This window comes from Drosophila serrata, unplaced genomic scaffold (genome assembly GCF_035046125.1).
Source record: "Drosophila serrata isolate PLE 108 unplaced genomic scaffold, ASM3504612v1 contig_240, whole genome shotgun sequence".
NCBI classification, from domain to species: Eukaryota; Metazoa; Arthropoda; class Insecta; order Diptera; family Drosophilidae; genus Drosophila; species Drosophila serrata.
The window spans coordinates 3,560,480-3,580,276 of NW_028257138.1; the positions used below are offsets into that span (position 1 = coordinate 3,560,480).

General features: G+C 36.3%; 1 protein-coding gene and 1 long non-coding RNA gene across 2 annotated transcripts in view; one reads left to right on the forward strand and one right to left on the reverse strand.

Moving 5' to 3' along the window:
* Positions 1–11,937, reverse strand: part of tup (LIM1_Isl and LIM2_Isl domain-containing protein tup) — a 29,704-nt gene extending 17,767 nt beyond the window's left edge. The window contains exon 1 of the mRNA XM_020943325.2: positions 11,250–11,937. Within this exon, the coding sequence (XP_020798984.2) occupies positions 11,250–11,406 (157 nt within the window). The 5' untranslated portion in view covers positions 11,407–11,937. The remainder of the gene's footprint in view (positions 1–11,249) is intronic.
* LOC110176818 (uncharacterized) overlaps positions 1–19,797 on the forward strand; it is a 120,497-nt gene that overhangs the window by 18,103 nt on the left and 82,597 nt on the right. The window contains exon 2 of the long non-coding RNA XR_015271170.1: positions 10,111–10,181. This is a non-coding gene — a long non-coding RNA (uncharacterized LOC110176818). The remainder of the gene's footprint in view (positions 1–10,110; positions 10,182–19,797) is intronic.

A 19,797-nucleotide genomic window follows, 5' to 3' on the forward strand; every position in this document is an offset into this window, starting at 1 on the left:
TTTATCAAACTTTTAGTTAAAGGTCAAGCTTACACTTTAAAGCAGAGCTAAAAAATGTAGTTTAAAAATATATAAACTATATAAATCTAAAAATATGCATAGCAAATTTAATAGGAAATAATATATATATTTTAGGGAAAAGGAGAAATTATATTACACAAAATTTCAACCAAGCACCAATACCTTTTTTAGACATTCAACGTTTGTTTATCAAACTTTTAGTTAAGGGACAAAGTTATCCCTTTTAAGCAGAGCTAAAAAATGAAGTTTAAATCTATATAGACTATTTAAATCTAAATATATAATTGCAAACTTGAGTTAAAGTAATAATTCTTTTATTAAATTTGATTTTAAAAGCACAAGATACTTGAAACATTATAATATCTTTACAATATGAACTTCGAGCTGCTCTAAAAAGCTTTTGTCTAGCTTTAATAAGTCCTAGAAAATATAAATTAATATTTTATACCCCAAAGATTACCCCCTCTTATTTAATTTCTCCATTTCTCCCAGTGCATTACCCCTCTCCTAGCCCTTGCCGCCTCAGCCCCTCTTCTGCTGCATGTCGCCGACAGATGACAAGAACCGATAGTGTCTTTTTTTATTCGAACTGCAGAACCCAGAATCAAGAATCGAGAACCCAGAACCCGTCGGAGTCTGGGACGGGGGGCTGCTCTTTGGGCCCGGCTAAGTGATGATCATGATGGGTTATTAGGCAGGTTGCGTTGACAACGCATTTGTCTTTCAATGGGGACGCCGACGCAGGATTCTTGACCGGCGATAAGCGGGCGACATTTATTTATGGTGTTTTAACACAAGGCGCCCCCTCTCGAGGCCAAATAAAAAATAAAAAACAGAAAATAAAACTACAGAAAAATCACAATCACAAAATCCCAGTAAAGATACAGAGCCAGAAAGGCAGACAGACACACACTCCTCGCTCTCGAAGGGAGAGAAAGCCAGTCAAAGTGTCAAATTAATGTCAGTAATGAATAAAAAGATCTCCTCAAAAAATCCGTTGACTTTGATTTGACTGCAATTAAAAAGAGTCTGTTTGCCGCACACAAAAAGACGGGGAAAATGCCTTACGTTATCCAAAATGCAGTTTAACCTTTTTTGGTAAACTCCACAACGGGTTTTTTGGTTGTTAGAAATATTTGTTTAATTTATTTGATTGTTGATTTTTCCAAGTGACCACTTTTAGCATTTTTTGTACATAATTTTGCATTTGTTTGTTTGTATCGTTGTATTTTTGCCGCACGATTTTAATTTGCATTTTTCTCTCGTCCATATTTTGCCATTTTAATTTGTCTAATTTTTTATGGCTTTCGGTTTATCATAAACTGCTTTCGGCTTGTGGCTAATTAGAATGTGTGCGATTTGACCACATTTTAGTTGGACTCTGGTTAGATATTGAGTTTTTTTTAATTCTCTATATTTTTCTCTTTTTTAGATTCTATATTTGTTGGCTCTTGTGTCTTGTGTAAATATTTGACCTGATGCGTGTGAACTTTAACAGTTTTTATGCTTTATTTGTCGCAAATATTGCGCAAACATGGGACAACACCAAAAGGTGGTGTAGCCCCTTCTGTACCTCCTTTTCCCGGTTTTGTCACTGCATTTTCACTCCTTCCCCGACATTCTCGATTTGTTTGCCTTTTCGGCCAGATTCTCGGTGGTATTTATTTTTATTTGTATTTTTTTTAGGTTTTATTTTCTGCGCCTGCGCGCACCTTTTGCACTTGAACATTGTCACCGGTTGTAGTTGTAGTTGTAGTTATTCTTGTAGTTTGTCGCCTGCTCGAAGGAGGTTTTTCTTGGGTTAACTACATATATTTTTTCTTGAAAAATGCCGCAGAATTTTGTAGTTTTGGTTTAGTTAAGAAGACACTAGAGATTGGAAATTTTAAAAATATTTTTTACATATTTTTAAAGCTTGAAAATGAGTCTGTTACATTATATTGGAAATGTTTTGATATTTAAAATTCAAGAATCAGTTTAAACACAGGTTTTATGTGGCGAGATATAGTTCTTAAATATTTATTTATATATTTAAACGCTGTAAATATTTTTCAACTATTTTATTTAGGCATACAGAATATTACTGATAATTTTATAAATCTTTTTAATACAAATTTTATACACATAGGTGTTTTTCCCTTTTCAATGCTTCAAGTTAATAATTTATAAGACATTCTTCTTTAACTTCTACACAATTAATTGCATATTTATGGCATTTATTATCTACTCTTTTAAATAAAGCCTTGATAACTATTTTAATTACTTTTTATTACCAAAACCTAAAGCTTATCCTTAACCCTTTAATAGGCTGCTTCTCTTGCTTCTTTAATTTTACAACTGAAGGGTATTTACCGCCTTAAAAAAATGCCTTAAGACCAAGTGCATTCGAGGTGTGGCTCTGCCAAATCTGACTTGGAATCGGATCCACCTTTAGCTTATATATATATATAATATATATAAATATATATATTCACCTCTAGGCGTAGCCAGGCTTGACCGTTATAAAAAGTTAAGACCTCATTAAAAGACGCCGCCTGGTTTATGGCCCTCGACGATCGACTTGGCCATTTAACGCGCTGCCCTGCCCCCTTGGAAGGTCCTGGTTCCGCGATCCATAGAGTATTTAAAACTCTGGCCGATTACGCACACGCAACTCCAGAAAAATAAATGAAAAAATAAAACACAGAAAAAATCGAAGAAAAATCGAGCAGGGAGAGGTAGAAACTCAAGACCGACCGCCAAAGGCTTCGAGGCCTGTGTTCATGCAAATTTTTAACTTCATTTCGGCTTCGTTTTGTTAATTAATTTATATTATTTTATTTGGGTGTCGTATATACACCGCAGAGTCTCTCTGTCTCTCTGTGTCTCTGTGTTCCAGTTGGAGAGTCTTGGAACGACAAATTTATATTTAATGAGCTTCATAAAATTTGAATTTCAAAGGAGCGATGCACCGCAGCGGCATGTTTCGATACGAGTGACCAAAGACCGCCATCCGGAGACCACAGAGAAGGAAAAGCAACAACTTGGACTGCAATCAAGGCAGCTCGTCCCGAGGATTGAGGATTGAGACTGAGGATTGAGAGCTGTTGAGGAGGATTGAGCCTGGCTGCGTTCCCAATAAATTGCTCGGTTTTATGGCATTTTAAGTAGGCCTGCTTTATGGCTCTGTTCTCTCTCTGACTCTCCTCCGACTCCCCAGAATCTTGAATCTCCTCTGGATTCTAGTTCTCGCTTCTCCAGTGATTCATCCAGATGGACCTGTGTGGTCGTCGCTGGCCAAGAGGAGATGTATTACCCAGAGTCTACCCACTTTTAGGCGGCGACAAAACGCTCGCCGCCAACTTCCTCATAAATTAAACACAAGTCGCAGTCTCATTGAGAGATCTGCACAAAAAAAGCCTTCTTCTTGGACTCGTTTGGGCGGTTTTCAAGTCGAGTTTTTTGGTGGGCAACAATTCAATTTGACATAATGAGCCACATTTTGTTTACATGGTAAGAGAAATATATGTTTAAGGTGGGAGGGATTAAGTTATAATTGAGGTTTTATCGATTTGGAAATTATTGAAAATTCTACCATACATTTTGCTTACTTTGTTTTGGTTTTAGTAGAAATCTAGAACTTAAGAAATATAAGAAAGAATAGTATCCTAGGTAAAGCAAACATTTCTCCTATTAAGTTGACATTTCTTCCTCTCTTTTTATATTCTCCCCACTCAGAAATAGTTTATTGATAATTCTAGAAGCCTGATTATATTTCCCTCCGTTCAAACGGTGTTTTGGCCATAAAAAATATATAAGAAAGAATGAATCAAGGCAGCAACTTGTTTGGCCTGTTTTCCCGACTCCCAACTCTCTGTCTCTTTCCATCTCACTGAGTTTTCTTTTCATTTTCCCGTCTGGGCCGTGTGGCAACATTTCAATTTGACATAATGAGCTGCAGGTAGATATAGCTTGGGCACACATATATATAGATATATACATATATAGATATGATTTCCCACTGAGGTGAGTCAAAATATTGTCAGGTAAGTAACGGTAATTGCGGCTGCGGCTACCGTCTGGCGTCGCGTCTGGCCAGGGACTAAGGAGATCTCCTCAAGATCCTCTTCAAGATCAACCTTATATCCTTAAGTCTTAATAATCCAAGTGAGCCCGAGCTGAGGCAAAAAACCCTGAATGAGTAGCCCCGCGGCGCGACACTCGAAATGGGTCTCGCTTTTCGGGCTCTCGAAGTTGGAAGTCTGAGATGAAGTCTGCGGCTCAACGGGCGGTCCAACCTGTTGCCACTTGACATCGGGTCACTGGAGTGCGCCCTTAGAGACCAAACAAGCCCGGGTTTCGGTCTCCACCCCCCCTCAAATGTAATTGGATATGGCAGAAACTACTGCTGACATTTACAATTCCTCAATTTGATCTCAATTTTTCGGCTTTGGTTTTACAAAATTATGCAATCTGGTCCAAGTGGCGTCTGGGTTTGATTTTTGGAGGCGCCAGCGGCTGGTTTTTTGAAGTCTCAAGAAAGTTTTTGTATACCAAAGGGAATTTGTGTGGGAATTTTTGCAGTTTGTATATATTTTATAAAATAAAATTGTATTCGCTTACATTACAGGGTATTATAATTTCAGTCAAAAGCTTGTAGCGCTTGAAGGAGTCGTTTCCGACCCCATAAATCATATATATTCTTGATCAGCATGAGCAGGGGAGTCGATCTAGCCATCTTCGGCTAAAAACATTTTTTTGAAATTTTTTTCTTCAAAATTTTGAACATTTTAAAAGAGGTTAAAATTGTCCAAAATTGCAATTTTTCTAAATTGTAAATAGAGTTTGCAGATTTGTTAACCAAATGAAAACTAGCATAGGAAAGCTTACCGAATTGAAATTAATGCCTTTTTGGCTGTGTTATGCATTTTTAAAATTTTTGTTTTCGAAAAAATTGTCATATAAAATTATAGAGAAATATGGACTGAATAATATTATATTTTCAGTCAGAAGCTTAAATGAAAGTGAAGGAATCAATTCCGACCCTATAAATCATATATATTCTTGATTAGCATCAAAAACCGAATCGATCTAGCTATGTCCGGCTAAAATTTAATTTTTTCAAAATTTTACCATTTTATTTTAGGAAACATCGTTAAAATTGTAAAAAATTGGTGAACAAAATTTAATATTTTTAAATTTTAAATTTAACAAAATTTAATATTTTTAAATTTTAAATTTTGTAAGCAGATTTATTAATGTTATAAAAACTATCATAAAAGTGGTTTTTGAATCGAAATTAAAGATTTTTTGGCTTAGTTATGAGAACTTAAAACTTTGATTAGTCGAAAAAATTGGCATATAAAAATAATGTATCTTGATGTTTTTAACCTGATCATATTTTTAAAAAATCCATGCTATACTAAACCAGCTTAAACTTTTGTTTTAACCATTTTCCTCTAATATTTGTTATGTTATTTTCCCCTCAAAAGAAAATTATGCAATCTGTTCAAGTGGCGTCTGGGAATTTTTGGTATGTGACGCCAGCGGCGAGTATTTGAAGTCGTTGTCGCTTTTTTAAGATCCATTGTCCATAAAACTCGGTCTAGTCCAGTCCAACTTCTAGACAGCATCCTCTTCTAAATGCTGTTTTTGGGTTGTCTATGGATTCTACGTAAGGTTCTCGCTTTTATTGTCTTTCATGCTTAATTAGTCATTAAAACAAGGGTTATAAAAATGACACTCGTAAAGAGAGACGACGACGGCGGCGGGGGCCTCGAGTAAAGCTTTAAAAACGACGCCATTAAAGTGGCCACCGGGTTGCATGCAACACGCCAAAAAAAAACAAGAACAACTGCCACAAGGGATATATACTCTATACTATATCCCCGTTGCACCTGAGCTGGGGAACCGACTCCCCGTATTCCCTATTATATGTGTATGTATGTTTGAATGCAGCTCAGGTGTCATAAGGCGCAGCGGGTGGGAAATCCCAGCGGGAAATGCAAAACGCTCGCCACGGTCGCCACACTCCTAATGAGTGCCTGGAGATGGACAGAGACAGACTCAGCTGTATAGAGAGAGATGGAGAAGGCTCCTCCCTTGTGGGTTCCGATCACACGCGATATTCGGGCGTGGTCCCAGCGCTGCTCCTTTATTTTCTGTTCGGTTAACTCCCAACTAATTTCTGGCCTGCACATTTATCAGTTGGCAGTGCCGCTTCTCTGGTTTCCGTCTCCCTTGCGGGGGGCATCGCACAATTTCCCCAGTTGAAATTTAATATTTTGTTTTTCCTTTTTTACTCCAACCGTCCAAAGGCAAACAGTAGCCGCCTCTCACCTTGACAAGCTGCTGACACCTTGAATGAACTTTAACAAAAAAGAGAAAAAATACAGAACACGCGGAGAGTTAAAAAAAAACATTTAATTGCACTTTAATAGGCGGCTGCTGGCGGCTGCTTTAATATGCCCAATTCCATTCCGAGGGGGCTCAAGGGGTTAAGGAATATCTGGAAGTGCATTAATTAGGTTAGAGAGCTTCGGCTTTAAGCCAAAAACTTGGCTTCAGTTTAAATTAACACAAAAGTGGATGCTTTTTTGGCTTTAATTGAAGAGCCAAGTTACTTAAAACGAGGCAAACTTGAGGTTTTTGCATTAAAATTGATACTTGAAGGGTTTAAATTGGACATAAAAAGAAGACTTTAAGACCAAGTTATGTAAGAAAATTTAAAGAAATTTAAAAGTTGTATTTATTTAAGCTTTTTAGGTCGAATAATAACTATTTATAGAGTGAGTTAAGTACTTTAATTAGTGAAACAATAATTTAAAGCAATACGAAATATTTTATAATATAATATAATCTTAATCTTTCATTACTACTATAAAAAGATACTCATTTTTAAGATCATCTTACATTCAAAGTTATTTGGCATATAATTAAACAAATATTACACTAAATACGAAATGAATTTTAATAAGTTATTTGAAAAATGTCTTTCAAAATATAGAAAACCATGGGAAATGGTTAGGAAACCTTAGATCTCAAGACAAACTTGATTTCGCACAATTATCAACCAACTTCATTATCATTCTGTGACTCTTTTTCTGGCCAAATCAGACTAATCAGACCCCCAATAAAGCTGTTTTTTTGTTTGTTTTTGAACGGAAATTCCAGGCATAATTCCCTAATTTCTCAACTCGGCGAGCTGTTAATTAATGCGAAAAAAAGGGGCAAAGATATAGCCGTACCTGGCCTGGAGTCATGTATGTATATGTCTTCTAAACTGGGTTTGGGCCACAAATTCAAATATATTTGATAGGAGAAATCAGGAGACAGGAGATTCGAGTCACAGGGCGCAGGCGCAGCCCAGCTGTGTCCAGGTAAGACTGACATAAAATAAAATCTAAAAAACAAAAATCCAAACAGAAACTCGACCATAACATAACATATTGATCTAGTGCCAGGGCCTGAAGTGCAAAATCAGATAAGCTTTTGGGATTTACGTTCTCCCCAGTCCTGGGCTCTGCCTTTTTATTTGGGTTCTGTTTTTTGGGAATTTATGGATTGCGCCTAAATAACTTTATCACACCCCTTGAATCCTTCGAATCCTCGGCGGGGATTCCGATATAAAACTCTACAGCTCACCGGAAACGGGAAGGTGAAAAAAGAAAATAAAACAACAAAAAACATTGTCCGCTGGAGACAACAGGAATTTATTTTTTTTGTTTTCGGATAGGAACTCATAAAATATAGATAACGTCTGTCTGCCATTGGCACACTAATGGGTGTGGTCTTTCTTTTCTCGTGACGTCAGTTTTTTGGTTTTTTAGTTTTTTGTTTTTTTTTCAAGCAAAGATTTGTTCAAATTCAAAGCTGAACTTGTTTTGGTACCAAGTATTTTTTTTTTTTTGGTTTTATGGAAAGAAATTAATAATAATTCAGATAGTTTGGTTTATTATTAAATAAGGGATTTAAAGAAATGTAAAACTTAGGTTTCATTTAATTCAATAAAATAATATAGTGGGAAAGTAGATCATAGAGTATTAAATAAAAAGACATAAATTTCTTTCTTTTATGCAACTAAATATATCAATTATTTAATTTTCCTTTCAATTTCAAGTGTCTTTTAAAATGATATATTGTCTTCATTATAATAAAAACAAACAATAGATACATTTTGTATCTCAACAACAAGGCATTGTATTAAATAAATAAATTCTCTAAAATAAAATAAACCCAAATAAAAACACACAAAAACTAAAGCGATGACAACTCAAACAAATATTCAATCAATTTGAAAAACCTTAAACCAGTGAAACTACCGATGCTTTCATTCCCGAAACAAACTAATCAAAATACTAAGCAAAAACAATAAAAAAAATGCGATCAAAGCCCGTTTAGAATGGTAATATAATTAATTTTATGGCCAATGTTACGTTAACTCTGTTATTTTTTCCCTTTCACTGAAACTCTATAAATAAACCTCAAGAGATCTGTGATCTATCACTCGGAGGGCATCTCTAGTTAACCTAAAACCGAAACTTGGTGCCATTCTCTCAGCTTTTTAACCTTATAAAGCCGTCGATTGACACTTAACAAATTATTCCCAAAATTATTTTAACTTTGTTGTGTGGATTGGTTAAACATTTGCCCAATCAATTTTTCACAATTAACTTTCTTTTTTCGCCGATATTTTGTTCGTATTTTTGATTATGCAAATTAGCAAAATGGAATCAATATAAATTAAATTAGGAGCAAACAATTTTTATCCCAATCTTTTTTTGGCTAATTGGTAAACTATAAATCCCAAAAAAATCGTTTGGTTTTTATGGCCGCGAATAATTGTCATAAAGTTGTACAATTTTACGGTCTGCAAAGTAGAAACTAGTCCAACGCCAGGAGATAGGCTACAAAAAATAAAGATGAAGAATAAACAAAAGCTCCACAGAGTTCCTACTATATTTAATTAATTTAACGACTACTTGAGAAGTTAGCCAGCGACATGTTGACGGGACGGGGCGGCGGGGAGTGGTGTGTCTGTGTGTGACATGGAAAACTCATTAAAATGTTTACAGCGCTCAAAAACAAAAAAAAAATAAAAAAAAAATCAACAAACAAACAAAACTCGGCTCGGACAGGCAGAGAGAGGGAGAGAAGTGAAAGATAAAAGCGCAAAAATAGAATTACAAAAATTGTTTTCATTTCAAATATCAACTTGGAACTAGGCAAAAGGCAATCTTAAAGTTTCTGCGAAAACTTTGTGGCAAAGTTTTCAAATTAAAATCTGTGCGCAGCCATTAAATATTTAGCAGACCCGACAACTAATTTGAATTGAAATTACAATTACGTTTTCCTACAACAAACGAATGCAATTTAAATGTTATAAATTTGCATCTAAATGTATCTGCTTTTGTCGCTCATCCATAATTAAATTTTAACCCGTGTGTGTGTGTGTGTGTGTGCTTATGATTATGATTTTTCATGTTTTCCTATTTTCAACTCTTCCCCCCTCTATTTTTCCTTATATATTTTTATACATTAATTTTTGTTGCTGCTGTTGGTTTTTGTGTTCTGCGGTTAGACACAACTGTCAGTCGAAAAATACAAAAAACATTTGTCACAATTTAGCAAGCGAAATAAAATTTTGAATAAAATATATTTGCCGCTGTCCCGCATTTTTTAATGACACTCTTGGTTTATGAATAAAATAAAATGCATTTTTCGGTTAACAAAAACACGTCACAGACATTTGTCTAGCTGAAAAACGTCTCACTCGCATGGGATAAATTTTTGATCGCGTTTAATTTCGTGAAATTGCTTCGCTGCGCTTAATTGCTCGGCATTAAAATGTCATTCAACTGTTAATTGGCTTGCTACAGTACGCAAGTGTAAGTGTGCTTAAAATAAAATACAGCTATTATTTAAAAGTTATTGCCATTCAAGACTAGGGGGGTCTTAAAGCCATTACAAAAGAGTTCTCATCAAGTTGATAATTTTAATCTCTCTTCCAAATTAATAAAATACAAATTATGGCCCATTATTCTATAGGAAATATTTATGTTTATTAATTTTGCTTTCATTTTTAATTGTTTACGTTTCTTTATGTTTCAGTTGGAAGTAATTGGAGGCTTTTTCTCTCAGCCTTCGCCTTGGACCTTTGCAAAATAAAAATGTATCTCAAGGTAAGTAAGAGTTCAGCGCGTGCCTAACCTTTTTTAATGATTTTTGCGGTTTAAAAATAATTCAAACAACCTTCATTACACATAAACTTGAACTCCTGGATCAAGATCTTTGGAGTTTGAATTAAATATTAAGTTAAGGCCTGATCTTTAACTCTTGACACATCCATCTTTGATATCTTTAGCATTTTTTGGATTTTTCAAAGCTGACCAAAAATCGTTTACAACTTTTATTTGGTGCAGACATTTGTTAACACGTCTCTGGGCTCTTTTTATGGTCGGGTTTTAAATGTGTTTCATTTTGTGTTTATTTTTTGATATTGAGAAAGTTATAGTTCAGTGATTACTCTGTGGCTCCACTCAGTTTTAATGGGACTTTAATTTGTCCAATTTTTATATTATTTTTATTTTTTTTCGGGGACTACGACAATGGCCATAAATAAGTCATTAACTGCTTTAAATAGCTTTATTAGCGGTAAATGATACAACACTCTTTCTTGGTCTATTTAATGTCATTAATTTGTGGATGGAAATTTGGAAAATAAATAGTTTAAAGTTGAGGTTTAGGGCTTTTTGTGTATTAGAATTTTTATTGTAGTGATAATTTTAATGTTTAAAAACAAGCTTTGGTTTGGTTTATAGCAAAGAAATGCTCTCTGAGGTATTAAGTAGATAATAAAAAAGATTTATCCACTGCTAAGATACTTATATGGTGTGTACATTTTCAGCCTAATTGAGTAAGAATTACTCCAGGAAACTCTCTTAGATATTAACTACCAAAAACTCTTTATTTTTCAAACCTAAAACATACCTCTATAATCTTTTAAACCATCTAAACGAAACAGAAAACATGATATTACCCAGAGCGCAACAAAAACAGAGATGCTTAACACAAACAATTGTATCTAAAAGATACAAAGGATATATCTTTTTAAACTATAGATCCTCTATAATCTTTTGTTTTCAATTCTCTTTTTTGGGACAATATATATTTGCCTGTATTAAGTTTCCCTCCCCTGATGATAGATAGATAGATGGATAGATGGATAGATACTCCTAGTAGGTACTCACTTATCACATCGTGTCCATGACAATCCAAATCCAGGTGATGGTTCATCACCAGCGATGGCTGTAATCCAGTTTGATTGTGGTTGTGATTGTGATTGTGATTGTGATTGTGCAACGGTAGCTGGTGAGCCAAATGGCCACCAATCTCTGCCATTACCATATATTTGGCTGACAGGACACTCGGCGAAGCACACTCGAGATTGGGTATGGGTTCGGTTTCGGGATCGGGGATTGAATATTTTCCAATATTATTTATATTATTATTTTGATACCGAACTCAACGTTGAAGTTTCGGGCATTTGAGCAAAGCAGGATATAGATCTAGATCTAAGGCACTTGGTATCTATACATATATTCCAAATTTTCGATTTATTATTATTTCCTGCTGGAGTTTCGGTTCACAGAACACACTCGGGGGGAGATCGCGCGCGTATCTGTTGGATTTGCTGGTGCAGAGTATCTCGTATCTTGTATCTCGTATCTCGTATCCAGAAAAGGCGACGGCAACCGATGCTTGCAATCCGTTGCGTTGCGTTGCGTTGCGATTCGGTATTATCGACGACCGACGACAGACGAGCGAAGGGCGAACGCGGTTCGGGCGAGCGATGCTCACGGTGCGGAGACTGCTGAACGACTGAAACGCGCCGGTTGTTCGTCGCCGCATCCGACGGATGTCGTTCCGCGACGCACTCACCCCGAAATGTATCTGACGGATGCCGGGCGCTGGTTAGAGCGGGACAACTAGCCAGGGCAACATCGGCAACCGGTTCTGAGGCTTTGTTCTGCTTGTTTTTGTTTTTCTTCTTCCACCAAGTCTACAAGTATCTGGGGAGTTCGAAACAGGAACAGGTGTTGGCATTGGCCCGCTCAGGCGGTCTCTTTCCCGCACGGCGGCATCGGGCCTTTTCTAAATGGCGGCGAAGCGGGCCAATCGGTTCGACGGAGTGCGCATGATCCGGGGGAGCCCCAAAAAAGAGAGAGAGAGCGAGAGAGAGAGAGAGACCAAGGGATCCACAAAGTCCACAAATGGAGGTACTCCTAGGACCCACCACTGCCACCCTTTTTGGCCTTTTGTTTTGCCAATTTCGCTTTTGGTTTTCGAAGTTTGTACTACAAAATGGTTGCACTTGTAACCGCCGCTCTTACCCCTTTTTCGCCTTGCCTTGTTTTGGAATTGTTGTAATGCGCTTGTCGAACTTTTCGGCTGAGAAAACTCACCCGCTCACCCGCTCACCCCCTCGCACCCTCGCTCGTTGCCTGGCCTCACCTGTCTTGACTTGGCCCAAAGAATTCGGTTCTTGCGGCTTGCAAGGCGTCTCGTTTTTTGGGTGTGTGCTTGTGCAACATCATAATAATTATTGATCTCTTGATTTTGTCTTTTGGTTTTCTCTTTCCCCCCGCCCCCTTGCTGTTTTCCTCTGCTCTTCTTGGTTTCTCTGGTCTCTGGCTTCAAGGCCCTGTTGCAATTTTAATGACGCCCACGCCCACAGGACCCCCTTTTGTGGCATTACATATATATATATATATATGGTGTGTGGTGTGGTGTGTGTGTGTGTGTGTGTGTGTGTGTGTGTCAGTGTTGCGGTTAGCAGTTCGTTGACTTGGCACCCAGTTGCCAACATTTGCCCGCCGATGATTTGTTGTAATGCCAGTTACCAGTAGCATCGACAACTCTGGGGATGACACTGTTAGAAAATTGATTAGGTTTTGGAAAATTAAGCAATTGAATAATATTAATTTAAACATGTACATTTAAGCTACAGAATATGATTAATTTCTGCTTAAAATGAAAAGGAAAGTTTCACTAAAAATATGCTAGAACTGCTTGGGAATTATTGACAAAGAACTTGCTTAAACTGCTGCTAACAGTTGTAGGGCTGAATATTTTGTATCTTATAGTTTTAACGATAAGTCTTCATATAGTTTTATTTAAGTTGTCCTCTATTTTGGTTCTTAATTTGGTTTCACATAATTTAAACTTAAATTTATTTAAGAATTATTAAAAATTATTTCAGAACTTTAGTAATTTTGATTAAAATTTATATATAACCGGAGATATGTTAGAACTACTTGAGATCTATAGAAGTAACAGATAATTTACTAACAATTAAATGGACATTAAATTATTTTCTACTCCAAATTTCTTTCAAATCATTTCAAATAACTTGTATTAATATTTTTCCCGAGTGCCTCTCGGAACCCCCCTTCACTATTTTTGCCATTTTTATTTGACGTAGGGTATTCTTTTGAAGGAGTGGCTCCGTGGGGATTTTTTTTTTTTTTTTGGGGTGGTGATGGGTGATGGTTTCCAGTTACAGTTACTGTTGCTTTTGCTACTGTAGCTACTGTGTTGTATAATCAAGGTCATCGAGCTTCAGTTTCAGCTTGGCTCCGTTCGGGACACTCATTCATAGCCGCCGCCGCGCCGTGTCTCTCAGTTAGCCAGACGCCGACATTAGTACATACTTGTTACTTGTTACAGCAGCACCACCCACCACCCACCATCCACCATCCACCCCCATTAACCCACTGCAGTCCCCCCCCATGTTAACCCAGCGATGGTACCGCCGTCGCTATCAACCCCCAAAAGCTAGGCGTCATCTCGCTCGCACTTGTGCGAAGCGAAAGAGACGGAGCGAAGGACAGCTGGCCAGCAGAAACAGCTGACTGCGGAGTATCTGTGTGCGTGGCTCTGCAGCTTTATGTGTGTGTGTGTGTGTGTGTGTGCGTTTACTGGCAACATGAATTCAAAATTTAATTTGGTCCCGTCCATTAATTGGGTTAATTGAAATGCCGGTAAAAGTCAACGCTTACGAATTAGGACGAATGTCACTCAAGCAGAGTCACAGTCGCAGTCGCAGTCACAGTCACATCGATATTCGCAGGATATTCAACGGCAGAATAACCAGGTTTCAACTCGATTTTGGTTGAAATAGTTTCAATAATTGCAATTGAACGAGAGTAATGGAGAGGGGAGGAGAGGATAGGAGAGGGTGTTAATTGTGTTTTGTTTCGATTCCCAGCAAATGGTTTAATGTAGTTTTCCATCTTAACTGACGGACAGACAGCACTAACTGTTGAGCTCTCAGGGCTTTAATTGCCAGCTAGAACTTGGTCAGTAATTGTGGGGCAGAAACTAAGGAAAATTGGTATCGAACTAGTCATGTAATTATAGGCATTATGAAAATCAATAGTATTAAAATAGCGTCTATATTCTGGAAGGTCTAATGGTTAATTTATAGTTTATAAATATATTTCATATGACTGAAATATTTTCTGTACTAAAAGGTTCCATAAACAATTATAAAATATAGATTATAGCTCTAAAAACTCTATGTAATCTTAAGTATAATCCTGAATTTATGAATGCATGACATTTTTTTGATTGGTTAAAGCTGGCTTATAAAAATGTCATCATATATTTAAAAATATTATTTAAGCTCGAAATGGTTTTAGCTTAAATATGTTAAATGCAAAATTCTGGTTATTTATTTATTATTATAGATGAAATCTTGTTCAGTGAATTTATTAGCTTGTTTAATTAAGTTACTAAATTATTTCTTTCGCGTCAAGTAATTTTAAAAGTAATTTATCCTTCGACTAAAACAGAAATATTGAATATTTATTTTGGTATTATTCAAGCTTGAAATACGGATATATCATTCTATAAAAATATATTGCCTATAGTTTCTAATAAAGAACATATTATACCTATTTAGCTTTTTGAGGTTAAATAAATATTTAAATCTTTTTCTGCTAAAAAAATAACCTAATACCCAAGTATTCACTGACCCTTATTAGGTAACATCGAACCGTTCTTGAGTTTCACTTTCGTTTTTCCCTCCGCAACAAATATTCCAGTTTCATCTGTGCAAAGGTTGCCTTTTCATTTTCCTGTTTTTCCATTTTTTAAACCAAACTGAAATGCAAATATAAACACAAATGGCAAATAGGCAATATTCAATCTGCTGCTGTTTTTGTTGCCTCCTAAATCAGCATCGTTTTTGCCAAAAAAAAGAAGGCGAAATAGAAAATGTATGCAAATAGAGGCGAGGAAAACTAAGGGGAAAACACCTACACAAACAGAGAGGTGTGGAAATCTAGCTACCCCGACTTGTGGCTCATTTAATTTTCGCACTCTTGGCGGATCCGGGGCAGATGTTAAATGAAATTCGAAATAAACGCTGCCATGTGTAGTTGCGGTTGGATTACACGGCAAGTGGAAATAGATGGGGTTTGGGTTGAGGATTGGGGCTTGGGGAATAAAAGGGGATCTAAGCTCGGGTGAAATCCAATTTCCAATGTCTGCCAACTCTTTGGAACCTCCTCCTCGCTCTTCTCCTCAATTATTCGAAAAGGACTTCGCCATTGGAGTTTCCCTCTTTTGCATGACGTAGCAGATTATTTATTGTGTGAGGTTGTTGCTTAAGTATTTATGCAGAGTCCTCAGTTCTATGTTTGTATTTGTGTGCACAGAGAAAAAATCATAGGGAGTTTTGAGATCTAATAATATTTAAAAATAATAAATTAAATAACATGTTTAGATATTTTTCAATATTGATATTTAAACTTTAAATTCGATGTGATATCAGACTTTTCTTTTTGATAAACGATTTCTTAAATCATTGGTGTTTCTTCACCTGTATCAAGGTGTGTGTATTTGTGTGTGTCTGGCCTGGTTTGTTGTGTGTCCCAAAACCCACACTACCCAACCCCACCCCGCCTCTCAACCCCCCCTTGAATTTTCGCATGAGCAACGGAACACAACAGGAGCGGAAGGCAGGAAGTGAGGGGAAAACGGGAGCGAGAGGAGCACAACAAAGTCCAGGAGTTGACTTTTATAGAGTCGCATGCACAATAAAGAAGTCTATTATCCTTTTTGCCAGCCAGTTTTGTTGCTGTTGTTGCCGCTGCTGCTGTTGCTGTTGCTGCGACGAGGACTCCCCGGGATCGATATCCATTAGGAAAATTAAAATTGTGGCAGAGGCAATGAACGTAAAAAGCGGAAGCAGCCAGTCCGGCCAGTCAGCCAGTCAGCTCAGTCATTGAGTCAGTTAGTCATTCAGTCGGTTAGTAACTCAGTCATTCCGTTAGTCAGACACCGAGGAAATACATAAAAAAAGGGCAACCCAAAGGTCGACACTACTTGAAGAGTTTTCCAAGGATCAACTCGATATGGGAGGTTTTTTACTATTTAATTTGGTTTTCGTATTGGTAATACATCAGGTTCGGCAACCCCTGTATTTCCTGTATAGTTTCACCTTTGCTTTCCGTTTCCGGTAGCTTAAAGTGTCCTTTTAATTGCTTGGACTTGGGATATATATTAAACCGAAAAGAATTAAAATATTCTGAGGAGGTTTTAAAACGTAGAATGATCAGAACCCGGGAATTGAAGCTAATTTAGGGAACCGAAAATTGATATATCCTTGCAGTGAAAATCATTCATAACTAGGCCAAAAATTCATTAATTTCCAATCGGGAAATTTTGCCATGCTAGTTTTTATTAGGTTAACAAATCTGCATTTAATGGTTATAGATTTTAAAAATTTAAAATTTTCTTGAAATTTTGACAATTTTAACGATGTAACTAACCTTATAAAATTTTCACAAATTTTGAAAAAATTAAATTTTTAACCAAACATATCTAGATCGACTCGGCTGTTGACGCTGATCAAGAATATATATAATTTATAGGGTCGGAAAGGATTCCTTCTTTTCGTTTAATGCTTTTAACTTCAATTATTATGCTCTACAATGGTAAAAATGTTATTATATGAATTTAAGATAGAAATATTCATAAAAGATTAAAAAATATATAATTGAAATGCTCTCCAATTTCCTAATCGTATTGAACTATCTTATTATATTTACAGAATTTAAACAAAGCTTAGAACCTTCACAATTATACTTAATAAAGTTACAAAAATTTGTTAATAGGTTTTTATATAATTGAAAAGTCCAAGAATTACCTAGGGGAAATAATTTCTGCTTTCCAGCAAAAACTATTTATTAAATGTAAGGCTCATCTAGATTAAAATAATTATCTCTGCTTAAATTGATCAAATTCCAATAAAAGCAATAGAAATGTTAAGACCTAATTCTGCGACAATAAAATTAAATTCTATTTTTATTAGAGTATATAAAAGTAGTTAATTATTTAATTTTCCATACCCCCTCATCCATTTTCACTTCTATAAATTCTTTTGTTTATTGTTTATTTTGAATTAAGTTTCCACACACGCACACACAGCATACCCTTGTTGTTATTCTTCCTACTTTTTTGGTAGGTGCTGTTGTTGTAGGTGTCACTGTTGTTTTTGCCATTTCCCGAATGCCATTTTTGCAGCTGTCATTTGTGTGGATCCATCCTCACTCTGCATTTTCCCATTGTTGTGCTTTCTTATTTTTCTCCATTCTCATCTAGGTTTTTTCCTTTTCCTTTTTTTTGGGCCAACGCGTGCGCGACATTTTCATTGTTAACGCTTTGTTGTTTTTAGTTTGTGGCAGTGTTTTTGTAACTGCCACTGCCGCAGCCGCAGGAAAACTCATCTGTCATTCAAAGTCACAACAGCGTGCAATTTTCCGTTATCATGACTTTTTCAATTCCAATTTTCGGCTGCATCCGCACACAAGTCCATCCATCCATCCATCTATAGCTAGCTCTGTGGAAATTCCACACAATCGTTGCACATGTTTGCATTTCAATTTGATTGGAAAATATATTTCATTGCCAATAGTGTGCGGGTGTGTGCGTCAGAATTCCAATATGCAAAGTCGAGCAAGCAAACCAAAAACCGAGAATTGAGAATCCCAGAATCGAGAATGGAAAATTGAAAATTGAAAATTGAAAACCCAAAACCCTGAAAACCCACAACGAGCAACGCAGTCAACTGTCAGTCAAGCGCGGCCTGTCGAGCTTTTGGCCTGCAGTTTGTTAAATGTTTAAGCAGAGGCTTTATTTTCGGCCAGTCCCCGGCTGCTTCGGGCCTCGAATTTGCAATTGGAGCCCTGAATTTTAGACAACCCCAAAACGGGCAAAAATACCCCCATAAAAAACCCCACCCTCTCTCCATGGCTCCTTAGAAAACAGCAGCCAGGAGCAGCTTGTTGAATTTTTATTACGTGGCCAAGCTGCACACATGTGGGGATTGGGATCTTGTGCAAATTCAGCACGAAGCGCATATCTAAGCTACGGGGGCAACGAGGAGGAGCTTCAAAAGTTTGGAAAATAATACGAAAAACTAGGGAAATTAAGGTCTTGAATAGAAATGTGAAAATAGTTAACAAAATATAAGTTTAAGTAAAATTAAAATAGGTTTTTGGGGGAAGAAAAATGTTCCCATTTACATTATACGACATATTTATCTAAATTATGAATATTTTAGAGCTTCCAAAAGTGGATTTCCTAATAAATATAGTAGAAAGAGCTTCTTGAAATTAGAAATAATATTTTTTGCAACCTAACTTAATGAAGAAGAAATTATTTACCTGAATTTTTAAGTACATTAAAATTAGTAAAGACAAATATTAAAGTCATTTTGGGGTTTTAATCACATATATTGATTAACGGACTTATTAACATATATATTTCTCTAAGGTTTCTTATATTATAAAGTAGTATATAAATATAAAGTAATAGTAGTAGTAGTAGTAGTTGTATAAATAATGGTATAAAAATAATAATTTCTTCAAAAAAAAAAGTTTTTATATTATTATAATAATTTAATTATTTAATTTAATGTATTTATTATATATTTGTAGACTATGGAAAATTGACAAGAAGCACTTGTGAACTTTTTTCATATTTTCATATATTATGATAAGCTAAAAACAAAATTGAAGGATGGTAAATCACTTCACATTTTATTCAAACTTTTAAATAATTAGAAATATAAAATTAAAACCCCAGATTTGAATGAATTTAGCTTAACTTGCACCTTCTTAAAATCCTTATAACCACCCATGAACGAATGCTCCTTCCATATAGCACACACACACATGTGTAAACACACACACACACACACACATGTTGGGGGTGTGTGTGTGCTGAAATAGAAGGTCCAACGAGCGACCGCTTGAGCATCGCATCAGCTCAGTGGAGCATAATTTTTGCGGTTCCTTTTAAGTTTGCATATCAATCGAAAATTTATATGACGGTAAAGCTCCCCATTTCTCTCTCTCTCTCTCTCTCTCTCATCGTCTGCCCCAAGGCTAGCTATCTCTTTTGCTCTCCGTGTAGCCGCAATGCAAATAGCTAAAGTGTGTGTGTGTGTCTGTGTGTGTGTTTGTGCGCGCGCATACATTTGCAAGTGGTTTATATGCAAATCCTGGGAAAGGAGACTGAAAAAGGAAGGAAAGTCAGGGAAAGGATGGCAAAGGCAAAGGCAAGGAAATGGTGAATAGGGGAGGGGTAGGGTGGAAATGTTGGGGGGTACACATGCACACCCAAACATACACACACACACACTCACTCACACATAAAAAAGACGAATGCTAAAAATGCTGTATTTTTCCTACCTTTAAGTTGAGATCCTTTCGCAGAGACACAAGT